The 23,879-nt window shown below is 41.4% G+C and overlaps 1 protein-coding gene across 1 annotated transcript in view; it reads right to left on the reverse strand.

The window, feature by feature from the left end:
* Positions 1 to 6,887: 6,887 nt before the first annotated feature.
* afg1lb (AFG1 like ATPase b) overlaps positions 6,888 to 23,879 on the reverse strand; it is a 40,714-nt gene continuing 23,722 nt past the window's right edge. Inside the window, exons 11-13 of the mRNA XM_021600699.2 lie at positions 9,205 to 9,345; positions 8,687 to 8,794; positions 6,888 to 7,516 (exon numbers count right to left, since the gene is read on the reverse strand). Of these exons, the coding sequence (XP_021456374.1) occupies positions 7,364 to 7,516; positions 8,687 to 8,794; positions 9,205 to 9,345 (402 nt within the window). The 3' untranslated portion in view covers positions 6,888 to 7,363. The remainder of the gene's footprint in view (positions 7,517 to 8,686; positions 8,795 to 9,204; positions 9,346 to 23,879) is intronic.

Raw genomic sequence — 23,879 nt, forward strand, 5'->3', positions numbered from 1 at the left:
GGGAAGATTGCCCTGTGTGGGGTGCTGTCTTTCGGATGGGACATTAAATGGGTGTCCTGACTCTCTGTGGTCACTAAAATATCTCATGGCACTTATTGTAAGAGTAGGGGTGTTAACCCTGGTGTTCTGGCTAAATTCCCAATCTGTCCCTAATGCCATCACAGTTACCTAATCATCCCCAGTTTACAATTGACTCATTATCCCCCTCCTCTCCCCTGTAACTTTTCCCCAGGTTGTAAATGAAAATGTGTTCTCAGTCAACTTACTTCGTAAAATAAGGGTTCAATTAAAAATCACACCCCACTCAGCTTTAGGATCCTAGTGAAACATTAATTATCGTTTTCAGGTGTGTTCAGCCAAGGCCAGAGTGACAACCAACAGGATGCAGACCCCCGGGGCCAGGACTGAGCAGCCCAGCAGCTAGGGATTGCCTAAATAGTTATCTCCCCTGATGTGAGCATGTTTTCAATACAGACTCCTTTTGTCGTACTGTATTCCATATAACACACCTTATGAAAGTTGCAGAGTATACCCTTAACCTTGTAATAAATCAAATCTAGTGATACATAACTTGACATTGTGGGAGGATAACCAACCTTCCAATTAATGGCAATGCATTTCTTAGCTGCTATAAATGCTTGGTCAGTGTTTTCAGTCTCCAGTATCAACATTTCCAAGCAGACAAAAACAGGGAGAAGGGAGAATCTGTAGACATGCTGAGATAAAATAACATACTCTTATCCAGAATTCAACCAGCCTTCACAAGACCATACCGTATGCTAATATGTTCCCTTTTGTGTTTTACACCGCCATCAGAATAATTACATTTCTGAGTGCATGATATTCAGTTTAACTGGCATGTAGTACATTCTATGGATGGTTTTAAACGGCAGTAATTTATGTCTGAGATATGAGTATGACTGGGCATTCAACCTATAGGCATTCAGTGTGACAGGTTAGTACAGTGGTGCACCTATTGGACCTAGGCCTTCAGTGGTGAACCTATTGGACCTAGGCCTTCAGTGGTGAACCTATTGGACCTAAGCCTTCAGTGGTGAACCTATTGGACCTAGGCCTTCAGTGGGGAACCTATTGAACCTAGGCATTCAGTGGTGAACCTATTGGACCTAGGACTTCAGTGGTGAACCCATTGGACCTAGGCATTCAGTGGTGAACCTATTGGACCTAGGCCTTCAGTGGTGAACCTATTGGGCCTAGGCCCTCAGTGTGTGACAGGTTAGTACAGTGGTGAACCTATTGGACCCAGGCCTTCAGTGGTGAACCTATTGTACCTAGGCCTTCAGTGGTGAACCTATTGGACCTAGGCCTTCAGTGGTGAACATATTGGACCTAGGCGCTCAGTGTGTGAACCTATTGGACCTAGGTCTTCAGTGGTGAAGCTATTGGACCTAGGCCTTCAGTGGTGAAGCTATTGGACCTAGGCCTTCAGTGGTGAACCTATTGGACCTAGGCCTTCAGTGGTGAACATATTGGACCTAGGCCCTCAGTGTGTGAACCTATTGGACCTAGGTCTTCAGTGGTGAAGCTATTGGACCTAGGCCCTCAGTGGTGAACCTATTGGACCTAGGTCTTCAGTGGTGAACCTATTGGACCTAGGCCCTCAGTGTGTGACAGGTTAGTACAGTGGTGAACCTATTGGACCTAGGACTTCAGTGGTGAACCCATTGGACCTAGGCATTCAGTGGTGAACTTATTGGACCTAGGCCTTCAGTGGTGAACCTATTGGGCCTAGGCCCTCAGTGTGTGACAGGTTAGTACAGTGGTGAACCTATTGGACCCAGGCCTTCAGTGGTGAACCTATTGTACCTAGGCCTTCAGTGGTGAACCTATTGGACCTAGGCCTTCAGTGGTGAACATATTGGACCTAGGCGCTCAGTGTGTGAACCTATTGGACCTAGGTCTTCAGTGGTGAAGCTATTGGACCTAGGCCTTCAGTGGTGAACCTATTGGACCTAGGCCTTCAGTGGTGAACCTATTGGACCTAGGCCTTCAGTGGTGAACATATTGGACCTAGGCACTCAGTGTGTGAACCTATTGGACCTAGGTCTTCAGTGGTGAAGCTATTGGACCTAGGCCCTCAGTGGTGAACCTATTGGACCTAGGTCTTCAGTGGTGAACCTATTGGACCTAGGCCCTCAGTGTGTGACAGGTTAGTACAGTGGTGAACCTATTGGACCTAGGCCTTCAGTGGTGAACCTATTAGACCTAGGCCTTCAGTGTGTGACAGGTTAGTACAGTGGTGAACTTATTGGACCTATGCCTTCAGTGGTGAACCTATTGGACCTAGGCCTTCAGTGTGTGACAGGTTAGTACAGTGGTGAACCTATTGGACCTAGGCCTTCAGTGTGTGACAGGTTAGTACAGTGGTGAACCTATTGGACCTAGGCCTTCAGTGGTAAACCTATTGGACCTAGGCCTTCAGTGTGTGACAGGTTAGTACAGTGGTGAACCTATTGGACCTAGGCCTTCAGTGGCGAACCTAATAGGCCTTCAGTGTGTGACAGGTTGGTGATTCTGAAAGGACAGCAACCATAATACCAGCGCACTCATGTAGGACAGTGCACTTTTTGTAAAACACAAAGGGCCAGTGGTGTAGTGGAGGCTATACGCAGGTATACGCCATATACCCACTTTGTTGTCAGTAGGCATTATTCAGTGGGCATTGCCTATATCCGCTTCTTAATCCCTTCCCTTTAGTCCGAAGTGTTGGTTAGTAGGCTATTTGTGATGCGCATTTGTCATCATGTGCTGTTTGCATCAGGGGCGTAGACATGGATGGGCCTGGGTGGACAGAGGCCCACCCACTGGGGAGCCAGGCCCTAACAGATCCACCCAACAGATGTGGTTTAAGCATTGTTGTGGACTTAGACCATCACATTTCTGTAGTGGGATTTTGAGAGTGAACATTTGAAAAATCTATAGGAAAACTCATACAAACCATAGGAAAACATTGGATTTTTCACACAGGGTGCCTTGCCTTCGCTGGGTGGGAACTTTTTGGCAAAATTACAGTATACCCACTTCTCTAGGCACCAACCACTACACCACTGCATAGGGCCGATGGAAAGACAGCAGTGACACACAGCATGATGTTAAAGGATCAGCAGTCTATAAACTCTGACATAATGAGCCAGTAGGTCCCATTCATAAGAATACAAAAACAGTATTTCCCAATTGAAATTTACAACTATTACTTCTCAGTGCAAAAAACATTTCACATTTAGCACGCAAAGTAACCAGCGACCTAAAGTTTAAGGTGGAACTGACAGTGATAACTGAAAACAAACAATCATAATATCTGCCAAAAATATCAAATTCCCAGTTTATGCTACAAAACCAACTTTATGAGAGGTTTTAAACATAGGTGCTATGTGACTCAACGTTCCATGATGTACACAAAGACATTTTTGTCTAAATAGATGGATGCAGTTCAATGCATGATTAATATAATTCACCAATACATTTCTTTGGAGTCCAAAAAATATTACTATCAGGTTGTAAACCACAGCTGGCCTGCTACATTGTTTGCTGCCTCCATTCGGGTTGCACTGTTCCAAAAACTAACAAATGTAACTAAAGCTGGAAATGTCAATACAATCAAACTAGCAAGGGAAATGAACGCAAGTCAGTCAAAACGTGGCTAATAGGCTAGCTTATCTATTTATGTAGCAAGCTAAAAACACAGGAACCTAACGTTAGCTAGATAGAAGTCATGCCATTGGAGGAGTGGGTGAATTACTGACTTTTTCCCCTCATATTGTTATTCGGTGGCTATACACATCTGGAGATTCAGGTGTCATTTGGTTAGTTAGCAAGGACCTGAACTACTGTTATCCAGTTAGCATATCTCTTGTGTTCGCAAATTCACTCTGGCTCTCTACTCCAATTTCAGAGCACTCTCATCTGAGTGTGCCAGAACAACTGATTAATTTACGAACACGCAACACCTGCGGAATTACAACCGGTGTCAGTAAACGTAGACAAAAAAAGTAATAGTTTGTCAAAAATGCTCTAGATAACATGTAAACAACCTAACCAGCTCTGTTACGGCTAGTAAAATGGTTAGAGTGAGGTGTTCTCTCATTTGTGTCTGGAAGTAGCTAGCTAGGAAGCTAGTCAACTTTAGCTAGTTAGCTTGGGTGCTTGGTTGGGATAAGCATGCATTGGCAGGCAAGCTGCAGAAGGATGAGGAGGCTACACATCTCTATCGTTTATCAGTGCAATTTTGATGGCCAACTAGCTGAAAAAGTTTGAGGGGATTTATCTAATGTCTTTTAGATTTTAGTGAATATTGCTCTGGCTAGCATTAGTTATTGTTGTTGTTGATGTGCATAACTGATGGAAAGATAGCCTACCTTACCATGGTTGTTTGATCAATAGAACTGTAAGGTTCCCAAATGTAAGAGGACTCCCGTGGTCTTTAGATATTTGCAGAAATCATGTAAATGAATTTAGTGTCTTTTGGTGAATGGTTTCCAATGGTGTAAAGTCGTGCTGTTGCTACTGCCTCTAAACACACAGTAAGGTTCAAAGTGAATGATGGCAGGCCCGTGTGGCAAATGACTTGTTTGTATAAAGGTCTACTTTATCTCTGATTTGCTATAGCGCACTGGTCGGTGTAGGTGGTCCTGGACGAGACAGATGTTTTATTCACTGTCTATTAAATGTCCAAACGCGCCACCACTTTCCCAATCTAGATTGCTATAAAATTAGTATATGTAATTCCCAAACATTCAAAGAATTTATGAAAACGTGAAAATGACCACATCTAAGTGGTTGCTTGTCAGAAAATGTTTTTAAAAAGTGACATTCTTCCTGGGGGTGTATATGAAAAGATTTTATGTTGCTAAAATGCTGTCAGTTCCACTTTAAATGCAACAATGTTTCACACACATCAAAGAGATGGCTAACACCACTGCAATAAAAAAAACACAGTTCCGCTCACCAGATGATCATTTGAAACTTAGCTTCTCCCTTTTCAAGAATAACTTCCAACAAGAAGTTAACAAATTAGCAACAACATCCTCTTCGACAACACCTGCTGCAAACTAGCCAACAACAAAAGTTAGCTAGTTAGACCATGGGAAAACTACTGCTCGCTATTGCACAGTAATATTTTGGCCTTTCATGAAGGCAGAAGTTTCCATATGTTTTTTGTAAATACAGTTCCACTCATTAAGTCAAAATGCAATTGGTTGATTCCACTGTCACTCCAACCCTTTCCAACAAAAATTTAAGAGATTAAATCAGAACATAATTGAAAATAATAATTTAATTATTATTGTTATACTATTATAATCATTATTTTATAAATCCTTAGCCCTTCTCTGAAGGCATATAAAGCCCATTGTTCCCCACTGTTTGGGTTAGTAACACATTTGTAGAGTGGCTTTATTTTCTCCTTTAGCATGCATTTTTTCACTATTCTGAATGTCTAAAGAATTAATTTCTTGTTCTGAAATATGAACCCAGAAATACTGGACATTTTGAACTCTTATTATGGTGGTGATTTAACAAAATTACAATCATGGTCTTGAATTTGACTTTTCTGGTCTCTGGCTTTTTGCCTCAGACCCCTTGTCCCCCTCCCGGTCTTGTCCCCCTCCCGGTCTTGAATCGGGCTTTAGGTGGTCTCGAACACAACACTGTTAGAGCTACTAGTGTGCAGCTTTTGCTTTCTGAAATCATCCAACACATCTAACATTTCCTAAGACAAATAGTTAAGTAATAATGTATGTTTTTCTTTGCAGTTTCATCCTTGAAAAGGCTCAAGACACCTTTCTCTTCACCTTTAGATTCTACTGCATGATTTATTACACAGTAGGCACAAATACATTACATTTAGCATTTTTACAGGGCAGATGGCTGGCTACATACCTCATGTATACTCACTGCTATTTCTTCCTTGATCTATGTATTTTGTAATTACATGTACAGCACTTCATTTTATATTTTTTAGTGGCACAGTTCAAACCCAACCATAGGGGGGCGGTAGTTATCCACCAAGAAGGACATTTGTTCAGTTCATATTTCCATCCCTTCAGCGCATACTGATGATGTGTCGTCCCTTATTGCTTAATTAGCTAATTAAGCAATAAGGCCAGAGGGGGTGTGGTATATGGCCAATATACCACGGCTAAGGACTGTTCTTACGTACGATGCAACACGGAGTGCCTGAACACCGGCCTCAGCTGTGGTATATTGGCAATATATATTGGCAAAACCCCCGAGGTGCCTCATTGCTATTATAAACTGGTTACCAGCGTAATTAGAGCAGTAAAAATACATGTTTTGTCATACCCGTGGTATATGGTCTGATATATGTCAGCCAAATCAGCATTCAGTGCTCGAACCACCCAGTTTATAAGTAGCTATGCCTCCCTCTGTTCTCCATGTATGTTTTAGGAAGACTAATATGGGACATGAATGAGTTTCTCTTGTTCCCGTCAGTTCCCTTTAAAGTATGTGAGGGAGATAGGTCAGTAAATTTGGAGTGTTTATTGGTTAGTTCCATAGACTTTGCATCGTTGTATGTCCCATTATGGCATCTGTGACAGCAGGGGGAGTGCCATTGAGGGCATCTCCATTTTTAAGTAGTCAATCTTCTTCTATTACTTTTATGAGTTGGCAAAAAAAACTGAAAGGGTGCACACTGCCACCTAGAGTGGGTTGTTTGAACAGGTATAAATACAAGGTTGGTGATTTACTGCCACCTAGAGTGGGTTGTTTGAACAGGTATAAATCCAAGGTTGGTGATTTACTGCCACCTAGAGTGGGTTGTTTGAACAGGTATAAATACAAGGTTGGTGATTTACTGCCACCTAGAGTGGGTTGTTTGAACAGGTATAAATACAAGGTTGGTGATTTACTGCCACCTAGAGTGGGTTGTTTGAACAGGTATAAATACAAGGTTGGTGATTTACTGCCACCTAGAGTGGGTTGTTTGAACAGGTATAAATACAAGGTTGGTGATTTACTGCCACCTGCAGTTATGAAATGTTTCCTCACAAGTCTAATTCATTGGCTGATCCCTCCTGGTGACCTGGATGGAATCATGTGATCCTTCCCTAACCCATAAGAAGTCCCACCCAGTTGACTACTTGCTAAAATGGACTTTTGGGCACAAAAGTCCTCTATCTCTCTGACTGACTGTCTGTTGCGAGGTGTTTTAGCTTGTCACGTTATACTCCAGTCTAAAGGGATATAATTGATTGAGCCCTACTGTACCAATTGTTTGTGTTTTATGAGGTGTTTTTGCTGGTTATATTATACTTCAGTCTAAAAGAGAAGTTGCTGTTGGTTACCCATCCCCTTCATTTGTTGTGAGGTCTTTGGGGGTACTTTACTGTGATCCTCTCTTTGTGTGTGTAGTGTTACTGCGGTCCCCTTGAGTCCAGTACATCTCTGTCTGCATCTCGGTCAGTCTGGAGATGGTCCTCTGGAACGCAAAGATCTCCTCCTCCGCTGTGAACAGAGACAGATGGTCCCCCACATCCTACAAATAGGACCGCAGACAGTGGGTTTAACTCAACTACAACCATGACCAAAAACAATGGGGTTGACACAAACATGACCACAAAGATAATTTAACACGAACACAGTCGTTAACAAATCACAAACACAAATGTTTATATCAAGCAGGGGTTGGAACCGGTTCAGGAGATAGAACCGAAAACCGTAAAAAAAAATGTTTTGCGAAGAACAGAATCAGAATAAGGAATGAAAGTGATCTATACTCAACCGAAACTGAACCATTCTTTTAAAAGCATGGAAACAGGTTAATAACATTATTTTACGTTCCGGGAATTTTTTTTCCAGTCCCACAAAAAAAAGCAACAAAATGCCTATGCAAAGCTCTCACTATCACTCAAAAACGTATATTCCAGTGTCTGCCTGGCCTGACTGCTGAAATTCTTTGCCAGTGTGTGTGTGTGTAGGGTACCTCCCCCACTGAAGCATAGGCTATTGTAGCCTAGTGATGTTACAAGCGTGATTCAGAGATTAGGGAGAGAGATTTCTAATTAGAGAATAATGGATTAACTTTTTCAATGCTAGTTAAGGATACTATAGTACGTTTCACATTGGATTTATTCCTTCATAGAAGCCGCTCCTCCTAGGTATAATTCTGTGGAACTAATTCAGATAATGCATGTCATAACAAGATGCCCAGCGCTTCAAGCCTCCTCCTCCACCCTTCCTCATGCTCTCCTCACCTGCAAAATTTCATTAGCATCTCACGCCCTACTCTTGTCTGTCCACTGCATGGAAACAACTAGGCCTATATCTTGCCCGTTCCATAGTAAACTGCTCTATCCCCACTGATTGATGAAGTCATTTAATATTAAGCTACACAACAAAAATAAAAATTAAGATTTCAGAGCTTTAAAAAGGAACAGGTGGGCCTCCGTACAGGAGTTGCAGCGATGGGACAAATGGATATCACGAAATTGGGGAGAGAAAAAAGTGGAAAAATAAAAAAGGAACAATATAAACCATTACTTTTTTGGGGTTCGAACCGGTTTCCGAACATTATTTTGCTGGTCAGAAAATGATGGTTCTGTTCAAAAAGGAATAATTGGAAAATAATTTTTGGTTCCAACCCGACATTAAGAATGTGTTTTTGGTTATGTTCTGGTCTTGTTGTGGTTGGACCGTGTGGTCTCACCCCGCTCAGGCCCAGGTCGTCCAGTAGCATGCGGTCGCGGTCGTCCTCCCCTCCAGAGTGGACAAACAGCCTGTCCAGAGGGGCATCAGCTAACAGCACCACCCTCACCTGTGACAGATGGACAATGGAATGGTAACAACTCTGTAACAACTAAAGTGAAACAGTGACACCTGCTGTAAGATAGAGTGTGAATAGATGGTTACAGGTGATGCTATTGCACATAATAACGCCTACAACAAACTACAGTATAGACCCTGCAGCTACGGACCATGGCAGTATGTAAAATACTTGAGTTACAGGTACAGATTGGGAAGCACCTAGGCAGTAGTACCTAACACAGGTAGCCTAGTAGTTAAGAGCGTTGGGCCAGTAACCAAAAGGTCGCTGGTTTGAATCCCAGAGTAAGGCACTTAAACCTAATTGCTCCTGTAAGTTGCTCCTCATAAGAGTCTGCTAAATGACTAAAAATGTTAATGTAAAACATAAAGTTTTCCCCATGCAGTGTGACTGACACTGACCTTGTTGTCATAGAAATTGTCTATCAGTGTGATGAAGCGCCGTGCCTGATCCTTCAGAGTGAGGGTAAGCATGGGGACATGACGGATAAACACTGTGTCAAACGCCTGGGCCATCTCCAGGTAGTCACTAGCACCAACTGGCTGGAACATACAGAGACAGGGATAATAAGCAAAAACACACACGCACACACACGGAGGAGTTTAAACGCAATCACACAAGTACAGATGTAGGATCTTAATTTGACCTATATTGTCCAGGCAAAATAATCCTGCAGCAAAAGGACTTGAATGTTTAGTCCTGTTAATACTGTTAATTTAACAGTGGGCTTTCAGTTAATTTATGTAAATCACAACGCTCAGCTGCCGAAGACGTGGATGTCGATTATGGCATCCCCCCGCACCTCTGATTCAGAGGGGTTGGGTTAAATGCGGAAGACACATTTCAGTTGTACAACTGACTAGGTATCCCCTTTCCTGCGGTGCAGGAAAATTCTCAGCAACAAAAGATTGATAAAATTGAGATCCTATATCTGCATAGTACAATGTAGGGATTAATATGGCAAACCAGAATCCTGGGACTGTCCCTGGAACACTTCACATTTTCAGATTTTTTTTAATGACAAAACCCAGGAAATTACAACATTTTCCCCCAAAGTCACACTAAAGCTATTCCACAAAATACACAACACGCACAGCCAAAGATAGCTAAACATTCAATAGCACATTATCCAAACAGGTTGTCACATGTAAGCCTTTAGCCTAGTGTATTTACTTCACAAAAAGTCACCATAAATTCAAAACACACGTATAATTGAAACCGACAGACTGCACATGCGAACTGAACGCTACAGTATAGCCTATAAAATAACCTCTTTGAGCAGTCCTTGAGACTCTTCAGACAGTCACAAATGTATTAGGCCTATGCACAATTCACTACATAGGCATCTCTGTCACAGAGATGAAATCTGTTAACAATTCAGAGATGCATGAGGAAAAATATTATCCTGTCCTAGAGCAAGTATTCAGACCCCTTCCCTTTTTCCACATTGTTATATTACAATCTTATTTAAAAATAGATTAAATAAAAAATGTTGCTCATCAATCTACACACACACACACACAATATCCCATAATGACAAAGCGAAAACAGGTTTTTAGATTTTTTTGCAAATTTATAAAAAAATACAGTATTCAAACCCTTCGCTCAAGGACTCGAAATTGAGCTCAGGTACAGTTGAAGTCGGAAGTTTACATACACCTTAGCCAAATTAATTTAAACTCAGTTTTTCACAATTCCTGACATTTAATTCTAGTAAAAATTCCCTGTTTTGGGTCAGTTAGGATCACCACTTTATTTTGGGAATGTGAAATGTCAGAACAATAGTAGAGAGAATTATTTATTTCAGCTTTTATTTCTTTCATCACATTCCCAGTGGGTCAGAAGTTTACATACACTCAATTAGTATTTGGTAGCATTGCCTTTAAATTGTTTAACTTGGGTCAAACGTTTCGGGTAGCCTTCCACAAGCTTCCCACAATAAGTTGGGTGACAGAGCTGGTGTAACTGAGTCAGGTTTTGGAGGCCTTCTGTGGGATTGAGGTCAGGGCCTTGTGATGGCCACTCCAATACCTTGACTTTGTTGTCCTTAAGCCATTTTTCCACAACTTTGGAAGTATGCTTGGGGTACATTGTCCATTTGGAAGACCCATTTGCGACCAAGCTTTAACTTCCTGACTGATGTCTTGAGATGTTGCTTCAATATATCCACATCTTTTTTCCTCCAAACATAATGATGGTCATTATGGCCAAACAGTTCTATTTTTGTTTCATCAGACCAGAGGACATTTCTCCAAAAAGTACAATCTTTGTCCCCATGTGCAGTTGCAAACCGTAGTCTTAAACCGTAATATTAAAGTAAAAAAATGGATCCAAAATAAACTGACATTCACAAACAGAAAGAATACAGGCAAAAACAAAACATACAAAAACATGCCCGCACTTGCCCACAATCACACACAAAAACACAAACGCGACATGTGCACAACCACAACCAGTCAGAAAGTTGGAAACCCCCGAGCCCCGACCGGCAAGCATGCGCGGCACAAGTAGCCGTCACTTCCACTTAAGCACCACACTCCCCGAAATGGTCCACATATGGCCTCCAAACTCTGTCATATAAGTCTGGTTTTTGTTCGACTTCATAGTATATAGAAACCTAGTGGAACGTAACTAGATAGTTCAGTCCTCCAGTTTGTTATTGAGTGTGAATATGAGGCGTTTCCAATTGATGGCTATACAATTTTTTGCAGGAATTAGACCTAGATTAGAACACTTTCTCTAATATTGATCACCAATATTAACATTTCCCAACAGACAAAATCGTGGAGATGGATGGATATAAATTCCTTTCCACAATGAAATAATAACGCATACAGTACCAGTCAAAAGTTAGGACACACGGGTTTTCAGACCAGACAAGGGTTTTTCTTTATTTTTACTATTTTCTACATTGTATAATAACAGTGAAGAAATCAAAACAATGATATAACACATATGGAATCATGTAGTAACCATTTTATTTGAGATCCTTCAAAGTAGCCACCCTTTGCCTTGATGACAGCTTTGCACACCCTTGGCATTCTCTCAACCAGCTTCACCTGTAATGCTTTAACAACATTCTTGAAGGAGTTCTCACATATGCTCAGCACTTGTTGGGTGTTTTTCCTTCACTCCGCGGTCCAACTCATCACAAACCATCTCAATTGGGTTGATGTCGGGTGATTGTGGAGGCCAGGTCATCTGATGCAGCACTCCATCACTCTCCTTCTTGGTAAAATAGCCATTACCCAGACTGAAGGTGGGTTGGGTCATTGTCCTGTTGAAAAACAAATGATAATCCCACTAAGAGCAAACCAGATGGGATGGCGTATCGCTGCAGAATGCTGTGGTAGCCATGCTGGTTAAGTGTGACTTGAATTCTAAATAAATCACTGAGTGTCACCAGCAAAGCACCCCCACACCATTACACCATCTCCTACATGCTTCACGGTTGGAACTACACATGCAGACATCCTCCATCCACCTGCTCTGCGTCCCACAAAGGCACGGCGGTTGGAACCAAAAATCTAAGAGACCAAAGGACAGATTTCCACCGGCCTAATGTCCATTGCTCGTATTTTCTTGGACCAAGCCTGTCTCTTTTTATTATTGGTGTCCTTTAGTAGTGGTTTCTTTGCAGAAATTTGACCATGAAGGCCTGATTCACATCTTCTTTGAACAGTTGCTGTTGAGATGTGTCTGTTACTTGAACTGTGAAGCATTTATTGGGGTTGCAATTTCTGAGGCTGGCAAATCTAATTACCTTATCCTCTACAGCAAATGTAACTATGGGTCTCACTTTACTGTGGAGATCCTCATGAGAGTCAGTTTCATCATAGTGCTTGATGGTTTTTGCAACTGCACTTGAAGAAACGTTCAAGGTTCTTGAAGTTTTCCGCATTGACTGACCTTCATGTCTTACAGTAATGATGAACTGTCGTTTCTCTTTGCTTATTTGAGCTGTTCTTGCCAGAATATGGACTTGGTCTTTTAACAAATAGGACTATCTTCTGTGCACCATGCTACCTTGTCACAACACAACTGATTGGCTCAAACATATTAAGAAGGAAAGGAATTCCACAAATGTAATTTTAACAAGGCACACCTGTTAATTGAAATGCATTCCAGGTGACTACATCATGAAGCTGGTTGAGGGAATGCCAAAACGTGTGCAAAGCTGTCATCAAGGCAAAGGGTGGCAACTTGTTTAACACTTTTTTGGTTACTACATGATTCCATATGTTTTATTTCATAGCTTTGATGTCTTCACTATTAGAAAGTGAAGACATTTGCGACCAAGCTTTAACTTCCTGACTGATGTTTTGAGATGTTGCTTCAATATAGCCACATAATTTTCCTCCATCATGATGCCATCTATTTTGTGAAATGCACCAGTCCCTGCTCCAGCAAAGCACCCCCACAACATGATGCTGCCACCCCCATGCTTCACGGTTGGGACGGTGTTCTTCGGCTTCCTCCAAACATAACGATGGTCATTATGGCCAAACAGATCTATTTTTGTTTCATCAGACCAGAGGACATTTCTCCAAAAAGTACAATCTTTGTCCCCATATGCAGTTGCAAACCGTAGTCTGGCTTTTTTTATGGCGGTTTTGGAGCAGTGGCTTCTTCCTTGCTGAGCGGCCTTTCCGGTTATGTCGATATACAACTCGTTTTACTGTGGATATAGATACTTTTGTACCGGTTTCCTCCAGTATCTTCACAAGGTCCTTTGCTGTTGTTCTGGGATTGATTTGCACTTTTCACACCAAAGTACATGTATCTCTAGGAGACAGAACGCATCTTCTTCCTGAGCGGTATGATGGCTGCAAGGTTCCATGGTGTTTATACTTGCGTACTATTGTTTGTACAGATGAATGTGGTACCTTCAGGCGTTTGGAAATTGCGCCCAAGGATGAACCAGACTTTTCTGAGGTCTTGGCTGATTTCTTGTGATTTTCCCATGATGTCAAGCAAAGAGGCACTGAGTTTGAAGGTAGGCCTTGAAATACATCCAAAGGTACACCTCCAAATGACTCAAATTATGTAAATTAGCCTATCAGAAGCTTCTAAAGCCATGACATCATTTTCTGGAATTTTCCAAGCTATTTCAAGGCACAGTCAACATAGTGTATGTAAACTTCTGACCCACTGGAATTGTGATAGTGAACTAGAAGTGAAATAATCTGTCTGTAAACAATTGTTGGAGAAATTACTTGTGTCATGCACAAAGTAGATGTCCTAACCGACTTGCCAAAACTATAGTTTGTTCACAAATTTCTTGTTGAGTGGTTGAAAAACAAGTTTTAATGACTCCAACCTAAGTGTATGTAAACTTCCGACTTCAACTGTACATCCTGTTTTCATTGATCATCCTCGAGATGTTTCTACAACTTGATTGGAGTCCACCCGTAGTAATTTCAATTGATTGAATATGATTTGGAAAGGCACAAACCTCTCTATATAAAGTCCCACAGTTGAGAGTGTATATCTGAGCAAAAACAAAGCCATGAGGTAGAAGGAATTGTCCGTAGAGCTTCGAGACAGGATTGTGTTGCGGCATAGATCTGGGGAAGGGTACCAAAACATTTCTGCAGCATTGAAGGTCCCCGAGAACACAGTGGTCTCCATCATTCTTTTTTTTGTAACAGTATTTTTTATTGGAATTTCACCATTTTCACCCATATTAAGAGATACAACAACAGAGACAAAGCAACAAAAAAACAGAAAAAAAACAGCACTCACTTACACATACCTGCGTATATATATATATATATATATATACATACATACATACATACATACGCAGGTATGTGTAAGTGAGTGCTGTTTTTTTTCTGTTTTTCTATATATATATATATATATATATATATATATATATATATATATATATATATATATATATATATATATATATATATATATATATATATATATATATATATATATATATATATATATATATATATACACATGCATATACATATGTACATACACACACACACACCCATACATACATACGTACACCATTTTCCTCTTCCCGCTCGGTGCTTCTCTCACCCCATCCCCATCATTGCGTCTCTCAATACATACATTTTAAACAAACTTACAAACAGAAATTAAACAAAAAAGCTCAGTTTAAACCAAGAAGTTAGGTTCCACACATGGAACATACAGTGTAGTTCTGAAATACATAGATCCCCACCATTCTAAGAGAATCCTTGCAGCATAATAGCTGATACCTCAGGTTCTAGGTAACTTAGATAAGGTTCCCGTACTTTGTAGAACTGGTCTGTTTTAGAATGCAATGTACATGTCAGATATTCCAGAGGCACCCATTCAAATAGTATCTTATGCCAATCTTTAATAGAAGGAATCTTATCACTAATCCACTGTAAAAGGATGTTTTTCCTCGCTGCGAAGGTATGGATGTTGTAAAGCCTCCTTTTACCCACAGAAGTAACCTGCCTACTAGGGAGACCTAACAGTAAAGAAACTGGGTCCAATTCTAGATCAACCCCTAGGATCTTTTCAATTTCTTGCAGAACACCAGACCAGTATCTTTGTATTTTGGTACATGACCATAAACAATGTGTTAGGGTGCCTGTATCCGTTTTGCATTTAAGACACTGAGGAGAAGAGGAAGTGGGGCTAAAAGCATGTCTGCGATTTGGGGATATATGCAATCTGTATATTATTCTTAATTGGATTGCTCTAGTACGGTTACATATAGATATTGTTTTTGCATATCTCCAAATGTCCTCCCACATCTCTTCGTCAATAGTAACAGACAATTCTTTCTCCCACACTTGTTTCACTCTCTGTGTGTTGACAGCAGAAAAGGACCTTAAAGCATCATAAAACAGACTTACAGAAATGTTTTTTTGTAGGAAAAAAAGCATTCTTTCAATGACAGACAAACAGTGGGGCAAAAAAAGTATTTAGTCAGCCACCAATTGTGCAAGTTCTCCCACTTAAAAAGATGAGAGAGGCCTGTAAATTTTCATCATAGGTACAGTGCCTTGCGAAAGTATTCGGCCCCCTTGAACTTTGCGACCTTTTGCCACATTTCAGGCTTCAAACATAAAGATATAAAACTGTATTTTTTTGTGAAAAATCAACAACAAGTGGGACACAATCATGAAGTGGAACGACATTTATTGGATATTTCAAACTTTTTTAACAAATCAAAAACTGAAAAATTGGGCGTGCAAAATTATTCAGCCCCCTTCAGTTAATACTTTGTAGCGCCACCTTTTGCTGCGATTACAGCTGTAAGTCGCTTGGGGTATGTCTCTATCAGTTTTGCACATCGAGAGACTGAAATGTTTTCCCATTCCTCCTTGCAAAACAGCTCGAGCTCAGTGAGGTTGGATGGAGAGCATTTGTGAACAGCAGTTTTCAGTTCTTTCCACAGATTCTCGATTGGATTCAGGTCTGGACTTTGACTTGGCCATTCTAACACCTGGATATGTTTATTTTTGAACCATTCCATTGTAGATTTTGCTTTATGTTTTGGATCATTGTCTTGTTGGAAGACAAATCTCCGTCCCAGTCTCAGGTCTTTTGCAGACTCCATCAGGTTTTCTTCCAGAATGGTCCTGTATTTGGCTCCATCCATCTTCCCATCAATTTTAACCATCTTCCCTGTCCCTGCTGAAGAAAAGCAGGCCCAAACCATGATGCTGCCACCACCATGTTTGACAGTGGGGATGGTGTGTTCAGCTGTGTTGCTTTTACGCCAAACATAACGTTTTGCATTGTTGCCAAAAAGTTCAATTTTGGTTTCATCTGACCAGAGCACCTTCTTCCACATGTTTGGTGTGTCTCCCAGGTGGCTTGTGGCAAACTTTAAACAACACTTTTTATGGATATCTTTAAGAAATGGCTTTCTTCTTGCCACTCTTCCATAAAGGCCAGATTTGTGCAATATACGAAATGATTGTTGTCCTATGGACAGTCTCCCACCTCAGCTGTAGATCTCTGCAGTTCATCCAGAGTGATCATGGGCCTCTTGGCTGCATCTCTGATCAGTCTTCTCCTTGTATGAGCTGAAAGTTTAGAGGGACGGCCAGGTCTTGGTAGATTTGCAGTGGTCTGATACTCCTTCCATTTCAATATTAGCGCTTGCACAGTGCTCCTTGGGATGTTTAAAGCTTGGGAAATCTTTTTGTATCCAAATCCGGCTTTAAACTTCTTCACAACAGTATCTCGGACCTGCCTGGTGTGTTCCTTGTTCTTCATGATGCTCTCTGCGCTTTTAACGGACCTCTGAGACTATCACAGTGCAGGTGCATTTATACGGAGACTTGATTACACACAGGTGGATTGTATTTATCATCATTAGTCATTTAGGTCAACATTGGATCATTCAGAGATCCTCACTGAACTTCTGGAGAGAGTTTGCTGCACTGAAAGTAAAGGGGCTGAATAATTTTGCACGCCCAATATTTCAGTTTTTGATTTGTTAAAAAAGTTTGAAATATCCAATAAATGTCGTTCCACTTCATGATTGTGTCCCACTTGTTGTTGATTCTTCACAAAAAAATACAGTTTTATATCTTTATGTTTGAAGCCTGAAATGTGGCAAAAGGTCGCAAAGTTCAAGGGGGCCGAATACTTTCGCAAGGCACTGTACACTTCAACTATGACAGACAAAATGAGAAAAAACATCCAGAAAATCACATTGTAGGAGTTTTAATGAATTTATTTGCAAAATATGGTGGAAAATAAGTATTTGTTCACCTACAACTGTCCACAACCTCAAACAGTCACACTCCAAACTCCACTATGGCCAAGACCAAAGAGCTGTCAAAGGACACCAGAAACAAAATTGTAGACCTGCACCAGGCTGGGAAGACAGAATCTGCAATAGGTAAGCAGCTTGGTTTGAAGAAATCAACTGTGGGAGCAATTATTAGGAAATGGAAGATATACAAGACCACTGATAATCTCCCTCGATCTGGGGCTCCACGCAAGATCTCACCCCGTGGGGTCAAAATCACAAGAACGGTGAGCAAAAATCCCAGAACCACACGGGGGGACCTAGTGAATGACCTGCAGAGAGCTGGGAACAAAGTAACAAAGCCTACCATCAGTAACACACTACGCCGCCAGGGACTCAAATCATGCAGTGCCAGACGTGTCCCCCTTCTTAAGCCAGTACATGTCCAGGCCCGTCTGAAGTTTGCTAGAGAGCATTTGGATGATCAAGAAGAAGATTGGGAGAATGTCATATGGTCAGATGAAACCAAAATATAACTTTTTGGTAAAAACTCAACTCGTCGTGTTTGGAGGACAAAGAATGCAGAGTTGCATCCAAAGAACACCATACCTACTGTGAAGCATGGGGATGGAAACATCATGCTTTGGGGCTGTTTTTCTGCAAAGGGACCAGGACGACTGATCCGTGTAAAAGAAAGAATGAATGGGGCCATGTATCGTGAGATTTTGAGTGAAAACATCCTTCCATCAACAAGGGCATTGAAGATGAAACGTGGCTGGGTCTTTCAGCATGACAATGATCCCAAACACACTGCCCGGGCAACGAAGGAGTGGCTTCGTAAGAAGCATTTCAAGGTCCTGGAGTGGCCTAGCCAGTCTCCAGATCTCAACCCCATAGAAAATCTTTGGAGGGAGTTGAAAGTCCGTGTTGCCCAGCAACAGCTACAAAACATCACTGCTCTAGAGGAGATCTGCATGGAGGAATGGGCCAAAATACCAGCAACAGTGTGTGAAAACCTCGTGAAGACTTACAGAAAACGTTTGACCTCTGTCATTGCCAACAAAGGGTATATAACAAAGTATTGAGATAAACTTTTGTTGTTGACCAAATACTTATTTTCCACCATAATTTGCAAATAAATGCATTAAAAATCCTACAATGTGATTTTCTGGATTTTTTTCCCCTCATTTTGTCTGTCATAGTTGAAGTGTACCTATGATGAAAATTACAGGCCTCTCTAATCTTTTTAAGTGGGAGAACTTGCACAATTGGTGGCTGACTAAATACTTTTTTGCCCCACTGTATCAGGGTTACCAATTAAGGTGGTGCTCTTCAGAATATAATGTTTTACTTGTAGGAAGTGGGAAAAGTCCTGCTTTTGGAGTCGATATTTCTCGACCATCTGCTCAAATGACAATAAAATCTTATCAGCAAATAAGTCATTTAGTCTGCGTATGCCCTTATTAAGCCAAAAGTTAAAGCCAGCATCCAGCAATCCTGGACTAAAATCTGGGTTGTTAAGAATTGGGGTACGAGCAGAGGTTAGTTTGGACCTTCCCAGGAAGCGTTGAACTGACCTCCATACTTTGTGTTTTAAGTGTAATGGGATTATTGCAGTGATCTTCTACAGACTTGAAACTTCAGAAAAATAAAAGATCCTGTAAGGGGTATTTTGAAAGAGAAGCCTCAATGTCTAACCAAATAGAGGAGTCATCATTTGTGATCCAGTCAGAAATATAACATAGGTGGGCACACCACTGATAGAACCTGATATTGGGCAGGTCAAAGCTGCCCATAGAACTTAGCAGCTGCAATATTAAGTCTTAAGTCTTGGCTTGCGTTTACTCCACATAAAGGAACTTAGCCATCCATTTACATCCTTTATTACCTTATTGGAGAGTAATACTGGGATCATTTGGATTGCGTAAAGTAGTCTAGGTAAAATGTTCATTTTCAAAAGGGATATTCTACCCAACCAAGAAATCGGGAGAGAGTTCCAGCGCTCCAGATCCTGTCTTATTGTATCAAACAAGGGAACAAAATTGGCTTTGAACATTTGCTGGAATTTAGGAGTTACAAATATACCCAGATACATGAAACCTGAGGGAGACCATTTAAAAGGGAAGGGGGGAGAAGTATTAGGTACAGAGTCTAGGTTACCAAGTGGCATAGCCTCTGATTTAGTTAAGTTAATCTTGTAGCCTGAGAATTCGCTGAATAATTCAATAATATTAATAAGAGATGTAATTGAAGTCTCGGAACTAGATATGAATATCAGGACATCATCAGCATACAAGCTTATTTTATGGTTAACATCACCAATGAGCAGCCCCTGTATAGCAGGCGTTACCCTGATGGCCTCGGCCAGTGGTTCCATAACGAGTGCAAATAGGAGAGGGGACAAAGGACAGCCCTGTCTGGTACCTCTGTTTATAGAGAAGCTATTTGACCTTAGCCCATTAGTAAGGACAGCAGCCCGAGGATCATCATATAAAACTTTCACCCATTTTATAAAGTTGTCCCCTAGACCAAATTTATTTAGAGCAAAGAATAGGTAAGACTACTCCACACGATCAAATGCTTTCTCAGCATCTAGGGAGAGAGCACAAGACCATCCATAGCACTTTGTTGGTAGGCTTGAATTACATTAAGAAGCCGCATGACATTGTTGCATGACTTTACAGCCCTTAATGAAGCCAGTTTGGTCTCCTTTCACAATTAGTGGCAGTGAGTCCTCTAATCTTGTGGCTAGAATTTTAGAAAGCAATTTTCTATCCACATTCAGAAGGGAAATTGGTCTGTACGAGGAACAAAACAGGACATTTTCCCTTTTTGAGAATAAGTGATATGTTGGCTTCTCTCAGCGTTTGAGGGAGCTGGTCATTTGAAAATGAGTGGTTAAACATATCACGCAATGGCTCAAGGATCAGGCCATGGAACTCTTTTAGAACTCACTACCAAACCCGTCTGGTCCTGGGGCCTTACCATTTTGCAGATTCTTAATTGCGAACATTATCTCTTCCTCGGTAATAGGGGCATTAAGGAGAGACCTCTGTTCTTCTGAGATAGTAGGGAGCTCAATCTTAGAAAATAAGTTGTCCATTATTTGGGTGCATCCTTTGGCAGTTCTGTGGCATAAAGGTTTGTATAAAATGTCTTAAATGAGTCATTTATCAATTTATTTTCATATAAATGCTTGCCATCAGAATCAGTAATAGTAGCAATTGACTGAGAGTCAGCTCTCTTTTTAGCTAGGTATGCCAAGTACTTCCCTGGCTTATCGCCATGTTCATATAGCTTTTGCCAAATCTCATTTTCTTTTCTGCGTCCTGTGTTAGGAGAGAGTCCAACGTTGATCTAAGGACTGATATTTCCTTGAATAGGGCAGGAGTGGGAGTTTTAATGTAGTCCTTCTCTTTAGTTCCTAATTCACCCTCTAGCGTTTTTTGCTTTTCACGCTTTTTCCGTCTCTTAGTGGCTGTGTATGACATATCAGACCCCTGGCGTACGCTTTACAGGTTTCCCAAAGGAGCGAGGGGTTGTCTGTTGATTGAGAGTTAATAGAGAAAAATGCTTTAAACGCTGTAATAAAAATATAATGTGAATGGTTGTATTCAACCTCCAATGTCTTGACCGATTGAATGCCCCGTTGAGTTTTATGTCCAGGATCACCTCAGCATGATCAGATATGACTATGCTTCCTATCCTAGCGGATAAAACAGACTGCAAAGACGTCCTGGGCATAAAAAAAGGAATCTATTCTAGTTTGACATCCATGAGGTGCAGAGAAAAAAGTGAACTCTCTGTTGGAGGGATGAAAAGTTCTCCAGACATCCGCATACCCCAGATCATCACAAATAGCTTTAAGTGACTTAGCTTGAGGAGAGAGTGAAGCTATACCGCTGGAAAACTTATCAATAAGGGGGTTCAACAAACAATGAAAATCTCCTCCAACCACTGCAGTGTCCGAGTTTAATTCTGAAAAGTCTAGAAATACCTTAGTGAGGAAATCAGGGGGGTGAGCAGGGGGGAAGTAAATATTCATTATGGAAATGTTCTGCCCTTGTAAAGTACCATTAATTATAACAAAGCGACCAAATTTATCTTTCACACAATTCAAGACCTTATTAAGTGGTAAGTTATTTTTCACAAGAATTGCTACACCTGTACTTCTGGATGTAAATGATGAGAAAAACACTTGACCAAACCCCCTTGTTGTAATTTCAGATGCTCCTTATCATCCAAATTAGTTTTTTGCAACAGGGCAATATCAATATTTTATTCTTTCAAAAAAGACAGTACCTTCTTCCTTTTAATGGGGTTATGGCTCCCTCTAATGTTCCATGTACATACACGCAGTCTGTTACCTGCCATTGCGCCTTGACCATTCAATATCCAGACTGGATCCTACTGTAAAGGTGGGGTGGTACCTTTTTCCATGTGTTGAACTCTCCTCTATCTCACGAGCATAAACAAACGACATGAACCCTGAACTCGAACTAAACTCAACCCAAAAATGAAACATGTAAAGATCCAAAAGGGGGTTTTCCCACTAGCTAACATGCAGGGGATTTCAACTGTCCAATGTAGACTCTTAAGTCCGCATTGCCACTCAAAAGCCTCATCCTTTATATATATGGAAATGAAAATCAATAGAAGAAGATTGAGGCTCTTCCACCTAAAACCAAGCCTGGGCACCAATATGGATTCACACATATCTCAGCCTGGGCTATAGTGGCAGTTACTTTAGCAAGAAAAATAATAAAGATACGAATATTACTGAACCGGATTACGTGAGAACTCACACCACTGTTTCATGATCAGATTCAACTAACAATAAAAAAAAGTTATCCAATGCTGCGGAGGTGCAGCTTAAAGTTCTTTACCCGAGAGAGTCAATAAACGCAGCAGCCTCTTCAGGTGTGTAGAGATTTTTTAGGCGATCCGTCGACCATAACCTTCAATGTGGCCGGGTACAGCAGTGCGTAGTCCATCTTCATTCTCTTGAGTCGAGCCTTCGCCTCATCAAACGCTTTGCGTCTTCGTACAACCGCTGTGGAATAATCATTGAAGAATGAGACCTTTGGACCTTTACGTTGACTACCATCAGAGCCAATGTTTCTAGCCGCATCCATGACGCGCTGCTTGTCGGTGAAGTTGTGGAACTTTATAACCACTGGCCGTGGGCGCTGGTTGGGACCTGGTATCGGTGCTTGAGAGCGATGGGCTCTGTCCAGCTTCACACGACCAGCCTTAGTGTCCATTTGTAGGTAGCCAGGGATCCATTCCTCAAAGAATTTTACTGAACGTGTCCCATCAGAATTTTCCGAGAATTTTCCGGGAGTCCCACAACACGAATATTGCATCTGCGTCCTCGATTATCCAAGTCGTCAATGTGCTCCGCCATTTCGCACACCTGTTTCTCAAGTGCTTTTATATTAGTGTCCATAGATGTAGTTGATGTTTCCACTGTAGCAATTCTTCCTTCCACCTCATCAACACATGCAGGGGCGGCAGGGTAGCCTAGTGGTTAGAGTGTTGGACTAGTAACCGGAAGGTTGCGAGTTCAAACCCCCGAGCTGACATGGTACAAATCTGTCGTTCTGCCCCTGAACAGGCAGTTAACCCACTGTTCCCAGGCCGTCATTGAAAATAAGAATTTGTTCTTAACTGACTTGCCTGGTTAAATAAAGGTACAAATTTTTTTTTTTTTAAAACACGTTTCACAACCCTCTGTAGTTCAGCTGAATGGCCTGCTATTGCTTCCAAGACCGTTCTTATCTTAACATCGATCACTTTAGTAATGTTATCAGTCATCTTTTGGTCCATTGTGCCTGGATCCGCAATGGTGTTAGCTTCGCTAACGTTAGCTAGCTCCTCCTGCACATCTACAGGGATGGTGGTTTTGGTCGAGTTCTTAGTAGTTCTGTTGGGCGTGTTGTCAGAGATTTTTGAGAAATAGCCACCAAGACTCATTGCAGGATAACTTATTTAGCCAATTCTACCACTTTTTCAAGCTAGGAGATTAATGTAAAAATATAAATTTACGAATGCCACGGGAGCTCGCTGAAACACAGTGTTCTCTCTACGGCGTCACCCCCCCCCCCCCCCCCCACCTCCATCGTTCTTAAATGGAAGAAGTTTGGAACCACCAAGACTCTTCCTAGAGCTAGCCACCCAGCCAAACTGAGCAATCAGGGGAGAAGGGCCTTGGTCAGGGAGGTGATCAAGAACCTGATGGTTCCTCTGTAGAGATGGGAGAACCTTCCAGAAGGACAACCATCTCTGCAGCACTGCACCAATCAGGCCTTTATGGTAAAGTGATGAAAACCTGCTCCAGAGCACTCAGGA

Source organism: Oncorhynchus mykiss, chromosome 4 (assembly GCF_013265735.2).
Source record: "Oncorhynchus mykiss isolate Arlee chromosome 4, USDA_OmykA_1.1, whole genome shotgun sequence".
Lineage (NCBI taxonomy): Eukaryota > Metazoa > Chordata > Actinopteri > Salmoniformes > Salmonidae > Oncorhynchus > Oncorhynchus mykiss.